Source organism: Neolamprologus brichardi, chromosome 14, assembly GCF_056152115.1.
Source record: "Neolamprologus brichardi isolate AB-2024 chromosome 14, ASM5615211v1, whole genome shotgun sequence".
NCBI lineage: Eukaryota > Metazoa > Chordata > Actinopteri > Cichliformes > Cichlidae > Neolamprologus > Neolamprologus brichardi.
In genome coordinates, this window is record NC_142117.1 from 4,587,932 (window position 1) to 4,602,695 (window position 14,764).

The window sequence follows — 14,764 nt, forward strand, 5'->3', positions numbered from 1 at the left end:
CCCAGCTATGGTGGCCAATATGTTTATCTGTAGTGAGTATAGGTTCTCAGTCCATTGTTTACCTCAGTTGTCAATATGAGTCCTCGTCTATTTACTCTGGAGGAGGCTGTAAAACTTTGTGAAAGGAATCTGATATGAGTCGATGAGTCAGTGAGGCTCACTTCTGTCTGATGACAGCGATACCGAGGTAAGTTTTTGAGGAGATCCTGAACTTTTCTCCTGGTAAGTGCTGCTGTTTTTGCTGCTGTTAGCAGGTGTTAGCTAAACTTTTTTTCCAAGTGGCTCTGACTTCTGAAACTCTAGAAACTCTGAATGTAATAAAACTTTTTATCAGAGGGGAAGTGTGATTCTTGAGTCTAACATTAGCTGGCCCTTTGTCAGCTATCTGGAGACATAGTGAGTCAGAGATATTGAAAATATACAAGTACAAATGTTAAATGGTCACATATACTTTAAAAGAGCAACTTGTAACTATAAGTAACTTATAGCACGTATTACTTACAGTATGTGGCTGATTAGAAAAAACAGTCGACCACTGTGTAAAGATGGCATGACAACATGTCAGCTTCCACAAAAGAGCAATCGCTCCTATGTATTTTAGTGGATTCATTAAAAAGATGGTTATGACAATAACTATTCTATTACATAATCTCAAAAAATACTTACTTTACCTTTATATTTTTGATCAAATGTAATTTATTTGTTTTAAACCATTTCTTGTTTTCCCCCACCAATCCATTTCTAGCTTAAATGTGGTTAAATCAAGTTATAATTAATATTCATTCCTTTGGTTTTCTAAGTTTATGTGTTGGTTCTTGAAGCATTACTGTGCTATTACTAGTATCTCAAGAACTATTTAAATACTGTTAAAATGTGATTTATTCAAACAGTATAAATCTTGTTATTTTTGTTATTCTCTGTTTCTAGTAATACCGATAACTAGGGGTGGGCGGCATAAACGGTATTCGGTAGAAACAATATGAATTTGGCCAACGGTAGAGATTTTGACTATACCGCTCTACAGCATGTTGATGGTGTCATCAAGCTGCGCCTGTTTTGGTCGAAAGCATCGCAGCAGCTGCAAGCAATATCATCTGCAAATTATGCCAGGCGACAGTAATAGCGAAGAGATGAAGCACGTTTTGGAATATGAGGAAAGCCAAACACTGCGCTTCCTCCACTTCTGTACCACTGATTAGTTATTGCAGCGGTCCCCAAACGACTCACGGACCGGTACCGGTCCGTGAGTCGTTTGGTACCGGGCCGCGAGAGTTGACGCTCAGGTGTGAAATGTATGGTTTTTAGGGTTTTTATCGGTTTTCAGCGTTATTTTGTTATCGTATTTATCATTAACTCTGTGTCCCTGGGTCTTTTCACGTGTGTTATGAATAAATCTTCTTTTTTTCGGTACCGGTACTAGTTTTGTTTTGTTGTATTTATCCGCGACACCTTAAAGGCCGGTCCGTGAAAATATTGTCGGGCATAAACCGGTCCGTGGTGCAAAAAAGGTTGGAGACCGCTGAGTTAATGAATGAATTCTGCTCTGTGGGGCAATCGTGGCTCAAGAGTTGGGAGTTCGCCTTGTAATCGAAAGGTTGCCGGTTCGAGCCCCGGCTTGGACAGTCTCGGTCGTTGTGTCCTTGGGCAAGACACTTCACCCGTTGCCTACTGGTGGTGGTCAGAGGGCCCGGTGGCGCCAGTGTCCGGCAGCCTCGCCTCTGTCAGTGCGCCCCAGGGTGGCTGTGGCTACAATGTAGCTGCCATCACCAGTGTGTGACTGGGTGGATGACTGGTTGTGTAAAGCGCTTTGGGGTCCTTAGGGACTAGTAAAGCGCTATACAAATACAGACCATTTACCACTATTCCCATGTTGTTGCAGTATATTAATGACTAACCTAAGGTGTCGATTTTTGAGAAAATTAAAGGATTTTATAGTGCGGAAAATACAGTATACAGAAGAAAATAATATATCGCAATATATATCGTTACCACACATGCTTCAAATTATACGGCGGTATGGATTTTAGGCCATATTGTCCAGCCCTACTGGTAACAATTAAAAACAAACCACACAAGTATTTAGTGATGATGGCATCCAGCAGCGTGAGTGCAAGTTTTGTTTTTACTTTTCATGTTGTGACATCTAAATATTTTAAGAATTAAAGTAATACAAATAAATAAACAGAGGCTTTACATAAATAACAAAACTGATTATAATATTAAAAAGGTTTTTCTTTTAAAATAAAAAGAAATCTAATAAAAAGTCACACTTCAGTAGTGAGGATTTGTTGGTGATATAAAGATTTAAGATGCTAATCATGTAATCGTATCATGGTGTATCTGACAAAGCATGAAAATTATATCCAAAAATGACTCAATAGTAATATAAGTAACAGACAGAATAGCTGAGCTATGCTATGCCTGTTGTCCTGTATACGTTTTGTTGCAATTTTTTCTTAAATAAGATAGAGTGAGACTGCGATTTTAAGCTCACACCTCATATCAAAGTGTCACAGGCAAGAAAAAGCCCCACTGATCCAACAGTCACAACACTAAGGCGTATCTGACATGTTGCCTCACTGTTTCCTGTTGCTTTCTGACTTGGGACACATCAAAACCAGTTGAGACTCCAGTAACAACACTTAAACCCTCACCAAACAGAGACAGAGCGGACCTAAAACGCGGTGTAAACGTGACACTGCAGCTCACACGGAGCCCCTGAATATGCAGGGGGGGATATGCTGGCCCCCAGCAGCCGCAGCAACAGGCGCTGCAAAGAAGCGCTGAGATTCAGCACCATGGACAGCGGCCAGCAAACTTCACTGCAAACTTTGCCGCTCTCTGCCTAACCCAGTGTTACTGAAACAAAGCATAATGTCCAGTTAACGTGAACTTGGGTTGGCCTAAAGCTCGATGAAGCTTATTTAATAAAGTTTGAAAACTCACAAGACGGGCGTAAATTCTACTGTCTGTAACACAACATAAGAAATGGGCAACAAAAACTACAAAAAAAAGACACCAAATTAAAAGTTGCAGCACAGTGTGGTGTAAGAGGAGTTCGGCTGTGCTTTTAGTGTTTTAACTAGCAAGCAGTTTCCTACACATGTAGCTAACCGAACCACGTGTGCACACTCTGGGTAAAATACCCACAAGCAATAACACAGAAAATTAAAATGACGCTCCCTAAACAACTCTAATGATGGTTTTTATTTATTACAAAAAAAACCCCGAACTCTATTTTATGCGCATGTGCTGTGCGGCCTAATATAATACAAAAACAAGTGCTATGTGTTGATTCACTACGCTATCAATAACAGACTAATTATCAACCACTGGCGGACTAATTATGACCCGTAAAACGGAGCTAATCGTATTAGCTACATATTTGGGCTGCTATGCTGCCTATAACATTTCCCAAACCAGTGGAGCCATGGTATGTAGCCAGGCGCTAGCTAATAAACAGCTGCTCCGGTGTAGTAATAAAGAGCGAGCGGGGCTTTATCCGCTTAATTGGCGGCTAATGACCCCACACAGCAGCGTGATGTAAAAAGAAAAACTCACCTAAGACGAAAAAGGGGAGCTCAGTGTTTTCCAGGTCGTCCACCACCACCACGTCCCCGGGAAAATCGTTTCTAACAGAGAACAGAAGCTTGGGCTCAGAGGCCGAGGGACTGTGCATGATGCTCAGGTCGTTTTCTCTTAAAAACGGCAGCGCCGACACGGTGACGCTCTTCATCTTGCACTCGGTGTCCTGGCTCTGGTCCTCATCGCCGTTAAGACATCGGACGTAAACCGCTTGGAGAGCCAGGAGAGCCCACGCCAGCTCCAGCAGCAGCAGCGGTCTCGGCCCCATGTTGATGCTCGCCATATCGCTCCGTTTCCTCTCCCCTCCTCGCTGTTTCTCTCCCAGGCAGCTTCAGTCGCTCAACCCGGCGGACGACAGAGCGCCAGAGAGAGTGAATGGGGGGCGTGCTACACCGGCGGGCTCTCACAGTGTGGGAAACAAGCGCCTCTTCTTTCTCGCATATGATCAATCACAGGATTTTGTTGTGCATGTGCTACTCCCGCTGAACACTGATAATGTAGCCGTGTTTTAATGCTGTTGACCCCCTTTGTTGTGATTGATCGACAAACTGTCCAAATGGCTGTAATGGCTACGCAAAGATTACTAACAGCAAACCACCCGGGGTGCCCCGAGGGTCCCATCAGCAAAAGAAACATAATTTGTAATTTAATTGTCTGCTTGCCCTGTCATAGAAACTTGCACATAATCTCCAAGGACACCACAGAGCATCCTTAGAAGCTTGCCTGACCTCAGTGTACATGCATAATTGCCTAATTGATGGTGCAGATGACTGTTAGGAGCGAGTGTCGGGGTCTGCAGTGGCCCAGATATGAAGTATCTAAGTAGTGAAAAATCTCTCACCAAATTTTAGGAACCTTACAAATAAAATGAAACTATATGTTGTAAATGTTGGCAACCAGTACTGAGTAAAGAAGTGCCACAGAGATCATTATTGCTCATTTTTAAACAGGGCATTTTGAGGAAGTGTGACATAATATATACAATTTTAAGAGTACACTGAAATAAGACTGCATTTGGCACCATTACATTATGTTCTGCTGTATCTGGTGAGGTTACATAGAACCCTGAATATTGGTGTTATAAAGGTCAGCACTGAACTTTCATGATAATTGTGCATGTTTTAAAAAATAAATAAATAAAATGGAATTGTTTCCAATACTCTGTCAGGTTTAATATGCTTAACATCTATTAGTTTAAGACCCGGCAGGAACCTTTAATGTGCATGTCCACAGTTAGTGGTGTATAAATGGCTGAAATGAGAAAATACAGCTATTCAGTTTGATTTCAGTTTTTGTAAATGACACACTTTTAACTGAGGTCCGTCCGTCCCCCCCCCCCCCCCCCCCCCCCCCCCCCCCCCTGTTTTTCACAAGTTAAAATTCTGTGAAATTCTCATTATCCATTTCTTTTGCTTCCTGGTACATCACTGTTCTGCCACTTTTGTGAACGAGGAGGGAAAAAACACGTGTTTCTGTTCATAAAATGGTGAAATAAAACATAATCAGTCAGTACAGAATTAGGTCCCCATTGTTCTCCATATTTGGCCACTTGTAAGAACAAGTTAAAGCAAACCAGTTGGGTCTTTTGTGATGACAGTTTTAGACCACCGTCAGGGATGTAAGACATGGCAACAGCGGCTATTTTCATGATGTGATATGTATTTTCAGATTTATGTAAATGAACAGAGGCAGTGCATAAAAATAAAAATGGCTCTGAACCACATTGTACCCTACTAATGTGGGCGACAGGGTACACTGTTCTCTTCAGTACTTGCAGGTGCACCACAAAAAGAGAAGCTAGGCATCACTGCAATGAGGCCTAATGGAAATGCAGCGAATGGGCACTGTAAGAAACTTCAAATAATTCTGGTCTACAAAACAAAAGAGGCTTTGTTTGCTACTGGGAACCTCAGAGTAGCTCTTTAGCTCTAAGTTGTTGCACTGATTTCTGATACGAAATCTAATTTGAGCTACTCGTTAATGTTTCTGAGATTTGATACTTTTGAACATCAGTGTAAATATACCAACACAATGTCTGGAACTATTTCCTACCAATATGTTTGTTACATGTTTCTTATTCTGAAAACACACCAGAGCATATTGCTGTCAATTTAGCTCAAAATAAAACAAGCATGCTCTAAAATGTTTGAGGCCCTTGCTTTTGCGTTCATGCTGCACATCCCTCTCTTTGCAAGAGCAAAGAGTAGTCATCATGCTCGGATTACATTTTCCCTGATATCTCTTTTCCATCACTATGATATCTTGATGAAATCTTTCCTCATGCTGGTCACTGACATCGATCAGGTTCAGTGGGGATAAAAGTCGAGGTGAGGATGTAAAAAGTGCATCTTCAGTGACATTCTGGTGCCCATTAACTGATACGCTTTCAGCACATTATCTACAAGCTCAGCATAATCCTCGGTGATTGCCCAGAAAATTGTGGACATCCTGCACGAACGCTTCCCAAGCTGCTGATTCAGTTGGCTTCTGTTTTCTTTTGAAGTCAACAACAAATACACCTTCCTTAAATTTTGGGTTCACTTTAGATGCTGAAATGCAGTTACTGTCCGTTCGTTCGATTTTTCCAAGTAAGCCATTACTGACACATGGGGGACAGCTTGGACTGGTCAACCAGTCTATCACAGGGCTAACACAGAGAGATTGCATTATCCTAATAAAGCCGATGTACAATCAAACCTATAATAGTATTATTATAGACTTCATATAGACTGATAACATCAAAGATGCTTGTATGGGTTTTAGAGTTTCAGCTATTTAAAATTTTATTTTCACAAAGAAATTAACAACAAATAATACACAGGAATACTCCAGTTCCACTCAGACTATAATTTCCAGAGGGGCTTTCAGACTCTAAATCCCTTGACTGTTTTGTTGACCAGACAATTGCCGCTGGGATTTGGATATAAAGCCCGTAGGAAAAGAAGATTGCGTTTTCTGTGTCACCGCTGTCCATCCATTTAATATTTAAGCAGCTCTGTGGTCTCCAGTGAAGTGTCAGTTCTCTCTGTCTCTTCCCGTCCTCATCAGAAACAGTCTGAAAATCCAAAATAGGGCAATATTTGGGATCGAAGCTAAAAATAAAAAGCGGGGAAGTAGATTGGCCTCGGCCACCCGCAGTGAAATATTAAAAGGTTAGCAAAGATTGAGGAGAATAACTGGACTAAATCGCATAAATGTGCATTAATTATTGATCGTGGGCTCGTGGTTTCTCAAGACACTGTTAAAGAAAATCCATCAGCATTCAAACAATATTGAATTTTATGGTTTAAGTTTCACTTCTGGATATGTGTGCACTTCAGTGCAGAGGGAAACTTTTCTAGTACATTTCCTTAAGGGTCAAATGAAACTTTTAAAACAATCGTTTGGAAAGTATACACCGTGTCAGCATTCAGATAATTATTTTTCCTGTTCTGTAAAATAAAGATAAATAAAAAGACCGATTTTAGTCATTAAAACCAGACTGTTTTACTGGATTTGTTACATGATATTTGGTTGCCAGAACACACACTGTTGTTTATGTTGAAGCAATCGTGGATTCACTGTCCTGCTGCTGCAAATGATGTAAACCACCAAGTCCACAATCAATAAAGAGTCTTCAACAAATATATTTTAATACATCTTTTTAAAAATGCAAGTGTTTTAAGAATTAAATCAACAAACCAACAACAAAAGTCAGGATTTATCCAAAAAAAAAAATCACATGCACATCCTGCAAAAATGAACAATGAACAAATCTGAAAATGCACATTTCCATGTATTGCTTTTTAAAACATACACCTATGTGCAATGAAGTATGAAGTAAATTTATGAAGCGCTGCACTAACGTGTACTATATGTGACATTCATGTGTGAAACTGTAGGATGGTTTGGTGGTGGATTCGATCATATGGCTAATCGATAGATTCAATTCAATTCAATTCAATTCAATTCAATTCAATTCAATTCAATTCAATTCAATTCAATTCAATTCAATTCAATTCAATTCAATTTTATTTATATAGCGCCAAATCACAACAAAAGTCGCCTCAAGGCGCTTCATAGATACAGAGAAAAACCCAACAATCATATGACCCCCTATGAGCAGCACTTTGGCGACAGTGGGAAGGAAAAACTCCCTTTTAACAGGAAGAAACCTCCAGCAGAACCAGGCTCAGGGAGGGGCGGGGCCATCTGCTGTGATTGGTTGGGGTGAGAGAAGGAAGACAGGATAAAGACATGCTGTGGAAGAGAGACAGAGGTTAATAACAGATATGATTCAATGCAGAGAGGTCTGTTAACACATAGTGAGTGAGAAAGGTGACTGGAAAGGAAAAACTCAATGCATCATGGGAATCCCCCGGCAGCCTACGTCTATTGCAGCATAACTAAGGGAGGATTCAGGGTCACCTGGTCCAGCCCTAACTATATGCTTTAGCAAAAAGGAAAGTTTGAAGCCTAATCTTGAAAGTAGAGATAGTGTCTGTCTCCTGAATCCAAACTGGAAGCTGGTTCCACAGAAGAGGGGCCTGAAAACTGAAGGCTCTGCCTCCCATTCTACTTTTAAATACTCTAGGAACAACAAGTAGGTCTGCAGAGCGAGAGCAAAGTGCTCTAATCTGTTGTGCGTAGGTGTCCAGTCCGACGCTAATAACATGAAATGAAATATCAAGGACGATCAACCGTGTTAACTCCAATATTAAATGTTTTACTCTGCAGATCTGTAACAAACCTGAGCTGTTGGCCAAAACATGTCTTTCCATCAGATTCATCACCAAAGGAAAATGATTGTAATTATACATTTTACATCAGGTTACTTTGCTCCTAAACACACAAACAAACAATTTTGTTACTTGACTCACAAAAATCCCAAGCTACGTTTTTGACCTATTAAATACACATTTTCCCCTCTTTTTCCTTTTTTTTTTTAACTTACTGGATTCAAAATATTGACAAAATCAATTAAAAGACATATAAGAACAGTTGTGTTTCATCCAACATTCTGTTGGATCTCCATTAACACATGCAGGATTGTTAGCTATTGGGATGGTCTTTATTTACCCTCCGCCAAGTGTTTTAGTTGCAGCAACCCTTTCTCTGCCCCTCTGAAACCTTCTTATTCGGAGAGAAAACATAAATCTTTGACGACCTTGGCACAAAATCCTCCTATTCTGTCTCCAATTGAAGCAAATGAGCTTGGATTGGCACAGGATGTTATGAGAAAGACTCAGGAAAAGTGGTAACACAATTTTGGGATTTCCACAGAATTCAGAGCCAGCAAGAAAATAGAAAATTGCCTCCCTTCGTTTATTTTTAACATCCTGAAAGAGCTTTGCTTTCAGAAAAAAAAATGCCCTTCAACCAGAGGCTAAAGCAGTGTCGCCAAACACCCACCCTTCAGCGGCGTCCTTGATTGTTAACCTGCACTGTTCTGCACCTTAACATGCACTTCTGATCTTTCTGTTTGAAGTGCAGAGAGTTTCCCCACAGGAATCCATAAAAGAGCATTCTGTTTCTCTCCTGTTACTTTAGAGACATTTAGCATCCATTTAGTCATGAAGCTACACCAAGCAACTCGCCAAAAAACTTCTTTAATTCAGTCCCAAAGATTGTAACGTCATCTCTCTCTCTCGCTGCGGAAATGGAAAAAACGTCTTTCTCATTTATCACAGAGTGATAAACAGAGGAAATGAGTGAGCAGCTTGAATCTACTCTGGATTATGTACAGTCGCAGCATTTGTGATTAAAGTGTAGAGGGAAAGAATAACAAAATAGGTTTGTGCGAATGTGTGTGTCTGTGCAGATAGTGAGTGGGACGCCATAGAACCTGTGTATGTGCGAGTGTGCAAGTGAAAGTGATTGCGAGCCAGGCAGAGATGAAATTCCGATAGATTTGCTCGCACGAGTTCTGGGTCGCAGTCGATAATCAAAAGCAAGGAAAAAGATGGAGGGTGGAGGAAGACCGGGGGAAGAAGAAAGACAGTCAGTGAAAGTTGAGAGGGAGAAAGAGAGCGAGAGTGGGAAGGGAAGCAGCGAGCACATACATCAGGGGCTGAGACGAGCAGGTGCAGGGATGGCGGGGAGGACAGACCGGGGGCCTGATCAAGAGAAAGATCGCACTGTTTAATCTTGAGACTCTTCCCGATGCCAAACTAGCAAGGCTTTGGCCCACTGTATAGCTTGTTCTGTGATCAGGAGCAAACAGATTCATCTTTTCAGCTCGCTCGCCCCTCAGCCTCTGCGTGGGCTGCAAAGTTGATTATCGCCTAGAAAAGGCCTTTGTCGTCAGGCTGCTGGATCTCTGACAAACTGGCTCAAATCACGCCGCAGCAGTTACAGTTACAGCCTCTTCAAATCCTCAGTGTATGATGTAAATATGCCACTTCAGACAAACTGGGCTGGATCATGAAGAGCCTTTTAACCACTACTGGATAAACTGTAAAAGCTGAAAATCGTAGGTTGCCTGATGCTGTTTTTCTATATGTGGGTACCTGCACATGTTTATGTACTTGCTGTCCTCGGCAGAGGTCTGTGCACGTATAACCCATCATCTCACAGTCATCTCTTGCATGAAAGTGCAAAGATCTTTTAGCCGGGCATGTCAGCATGCTCGGCTCTCTGAAACCACTGCGTCAAAAACAGCAACACAACAATAGCTTCTTAATAAATACAAATGGGCTTCTCCAGGAAATTACAGCATATAATTACTTTGTATCACCTAATCAGCACACCTCCAATCTGCAGCCGGAGGCAGATGGTGTGGGATTTCATTTAACGTGTCCAAAGATGACAGAAATAAATGTCCCGAAACTTTCCCTGGCTAAATAAAAACAAATCCCAACTAATTCAAAGTCTATATCCATATCCTCTGTGCAGAAGGGTCTTGGCTGCCTGTCTACGAATCAAGCCAGGAGCCAGAAATCTGGGTGTATTTTGGGACAATGAGCTCTTTTTTTGGCAAAAGAGCCACAAGCGTTATCCAGCCACACTTCTCCAATTGAGGAGCATTTCAGAGCCCAGTTGCTCTGACGCCTGGACTGACCTCGGGAAGGTCAGTTTTTGCATTCATATAATCAAGCCTTGAGTCCATTAATTCATTTCACTGAGGGTAAAGCCATAAAACACTTTTACACCATCAGTTTGTTGTAGTGCAGCTGCTATTAAAACAAATTCAAAAAGACAGGAGCATATTAGCCCTCTTCCATTCTTCCAGCAGAGGTTAACACCGTGTTTTAGAACTGATTAACATATGTCACGTTTAAAGCACATCACGGTTTGGCTCATGACTGGTCCTACAAGCCAGATTCTCTCTTCCAATTTAAGCCTGAATAGTACAGTTTAATTCCTCTAAGCACTCTTGGTGGCACTGACTTTATTTTGTTAACTCGCTGAATTATTCTGCGAGATGGAACTTATAACTGTGAAAGCATTAAAAAAAACTCACAAAATTAACATTCAAACAACGGCATTTGCACCAGATAAAACATGAAATGCTGCTGTTGCTCTTCCCCTGAGCTCCAAAAGAGCACACAGCTCAGATCAGCAAACTCCAAGGTCAGACAACTCTAAAACTGTCACGTGGAAAATAGATAAGGCCTCATATGTTACACATGTATGTCTCGTGGAATTTTTTGGGGGGAGGTGGGAAAATTTAAACAGCAATAAACTGTGATATATTTTATTCTTAGTTCAGATTCACTTCAGATTCTGTGTGAGCGTTTTGTGTGATTTAGCAGCTGTTATGCAACAGTGTGATGTTGCATAATAGTTTGCTTATAGCTGTATCATGAAAGTGATTAATGTCACACCACATGTGACAATAAAAATGTGGCCATTGTGGAAAACTTTGAGATACTAGTTTTTAAACCTAAATTGCTCGGTTTAGCTCACTGGAATGAACAGGCGACCTTATCCTGCAAGGCTGAGAGCAACCTGGGTTTGGGTTTGAGTCTGACCTGTGACCCTTTACCACATGTCTTTCCCTCTCTCTTTTCTGTCCCTATCATAAAAGAAAAGCCATAAAATGCCCCCAAAACAAACTGTCTGAAATCTCTGTCTTTAACCTAATGACATTCAGTACTGGACTCAGAGATAGCGCCCATTTTCAGCGACCTGCAATGTCTGTGACATGCTGCAGAGAAAAGGGTTGTTGGAGATTGCTGCAGCCATACCCAGTGAACTTGTGATCGTCTTGCCTTAAAATAAGCAGTGAACCAAGTCTGTGACCATTGGCAGTCAGCTGCCACCTTCAAAATAACTTTGGTGCAGAGTTGGGTGCAATACTTTCCAGCAAGTTACACGCTACTATAGTTACATCTTCGCATTTTCAATAAGAACGTGTTACGTGTTACTCTAAATTCAGTCACTACAGTTTCAACAGGAAGCACTCAGAAAGTGCAAACCTACAACGTTTCCTTTGAGGCAGCTCATTCTCTTTCTTTTGACAACACTTTCTTTAAAGATAATTTGGCACAATTTGGGGGCAGCTTGAAGAAAAGGCAGATGTGAAATGTAAAAGTGAGATCAGAGATCATATTAGACATGATATTTGGATGCAAACTATAATGTGATATGTAAAATCCCCATATACAAGTATCGTTCCCCAAATGTTGCCAGGACAACCAAAGGCAGCAGAATATTAAGTAGTTTTAAAGATACGACATTCTATGAAATGTTGACCATCATTTACTCGAAGAGATCCAAGGTCCAAAATAATTAGAATCCCTTTTTGCAACGTTCCCTCTAATTTTTCACATGTCTGAGCGAACACACAAACTCCCTGAGCGATCTCGTGGAGCACTGTGAGCGACAGCAGACGTGTGCACTGTGTTCACGCCAGCGTCGAATCCATCCAAGTCACATGTTTATTAAAATAATCAAATGACAGCATTTACATTTATGTTAGACTACTTTTAATTACCTGCTTTAGCCCACTTACAATGAAAATTAAAAAAAAAAGTCTTGTTCATGACCTGTGTAGCATGTTAACACTATTGGAAGTAAAAATAACTTGAACTCCAATTTTGAAAACACAACTTATTTCTTCTTTTTTTAAAAAAAATAAAGCTCTGACTTGTGTTATGAGTCTGTGGTCTGGGAGAGAGTCTGTAACTCTGTCTGCAAAATACAGTATATACTGACCAATGCTGGGCAGTTAATTATATAGTTACTTGTTCAAAAAAGTTGCTGAGTTTTGCAAACAACAAAGTTTTTTGCAGCTGTTTACCTAAAAATGTTTTTTAAACAAACATTTCAAACTATTTACAGAACAATCAGCTGTTCTGCATCAAATCTGATGCCACACAAATTATTTGTGCCACTCCAAAAAATAATTTCTGTCCACTATGAGATAAAGGAGAACAACAGCCTGATACCTGCAGGCCTGACAGCAGCAGATGTATCACTGCTGTAACACCTGTAACATTCAGCAGTCGCCTCATTGTTCTGACACACACAACAAAACTATTGACTACACTACACACTAACTACACAAGATTTGTGCTAAACGTTGCAAATCTCTCACATCTCAAAACGCCGCTGTCACTCCTAAAACTTCCTCCCGTTTCTTAACAACTAAATTCCATGTTTTGATTGGTCAACATGGTACATTTTTCGACCAATGGGAAAGGGTGGGGGTGTTTTGGTTTCGTCTTTGCTCACAGGTGGAGAGCGCTTTCCAGCGTTTTCCTTATAAAACGCCGTTTTTCCCGTTTCTTCCTGCAGTAAATATAAACAACGACAGTATTCAGGAAGAAAACCAAACATTGCAGATATTTTTATCATAACTCCGGTTTTACGTGGCCGATCAACACAATTTAAAAACTGGTATAAAGTCCACAGTTTTTCCGTTATTTCTTCCGTCTGTCCTGCTCACATCTCCAATGGTTGTACACGTTGTCATTAATGTAGCTTCACTCCACATCAGCCACGCCGCTTTGCTCGCTAAAACACCGATGTCGGCACATATTTACTTTAATTTCAATTCAGGTTAGAATTTTTTTGTGTGCGCAACGCAGATTTTCTCTGCGCAGAGACCGTGCCAACAGTGCGCAATTGCGCACGTGCGCAGCTTAGAGGGAACATTCCCTATATGCCTATATGTTGTCAATACAAACATAAGTTTCAATAGCTCTATATGGCATCATTTTCACTTTGACCTTGTGTTCAATTTGTTGATCTTGAAGGAGAGGTCAGAGGTTAAATGTGTCAGAGTATTTTAAATCTTTATATGTCTTTATATCTCAGTATACATACCACACCACATACCACTCATACTGCAGTTTGTGTTTTAAGGATTCTTTTGTGTCAATGTCCAGATGATAAATTATTAAGTTGACGTTGGAGACCTTGGCAAATGTAATCCATATTTTAATAGGTTGTTAAGATTTTATCAATATTCATTCAGCACATTTTGAGCTATCAGACAGAACAAGTGACAAATGATGCACCCGTCTTGGGTGAGGCAATTATCCCAAACAACATTTTTCTTCCAGCACTTTTTACATCCAGCTGATTTTAGGATGAGGAGGAAAATAGTGAAGCGGTCTACAGGTTTTCAGGAATGGACATATGGATATTAATCTTTTCTTTATTGCAAATACAAATACAAACCACATCCAGGACAGAAACAGGCGTATTACACTGCTAACACAACTTTGGCGCTTTGCAAACATCTGCACAGACAGCATGCTAATACAAAGCTAGATGAGTGTATCGCAATCCCAGCCCATGAGCCAGAGCCTGAACTTCAGCAGGTAACAGACAGTGATGGGGAGTCAGGCTTGCAACATTGTAGCCTCCATCAGTTTGTTTATGTTTCTACAACAGCAGTGCTAATTTAATGAGTGAGTAACTAAGTAACATACTGCATTACATTCAAAAAAAGTAACCACTAATGTGTAATGCAATACTTCTTTGAGTACCAAACCCCAGTGCTGAAGACAGAGTCAGCGTGCTATCCATCTGCTATCAGTTTGTGACTGAATGGGGTTAAATTGCAATCTGTTTGTGATAATATGGTCATTAACTGTGATAAATTGGTGGAAATTAGATATCTGTCTACAGCCACAGAATCTCACATTAAACAGAAATTCACATGAACTACTTACATTCACATTTCAACCAGAAACTCACAGATGGCGACCCTACTTTTAAGGTATATAGGTATACAGGAATATAACCA

At 40.6% G+C, this 14,764-nt stretch overlaps 1 protein-coding gene across 6 annotated transcripts in view; it reads right to left on the reverse strand.

Annotated features, from left to right (window-relative positions):
* Positions 1-3,941, reverse strand: part of astn1 (astrotactin 1) — a 559,446-nt gene extending 555,505 nt beyond the window's left edge. For all 6 annotated transcript variants that reach the window (XM_087850671.1, XM_087850667.1, XM_087850670.1 and 3 more), the window contains exon 1: positions 3,562-3,941. In XM_087850671.1, the coding sequence (XP_087706797.1) occupies positions 3,562-3,868 (307 nt within the window). In that variant the 5' untranslated portion in view covers positions 3,869-3,941. The remainder of the gene's footprint in view (positions 1-3,561) is intronic.
* Between the last annotated feature and the right edge of the window lie 10,823 nt (positions 3,942-14,764).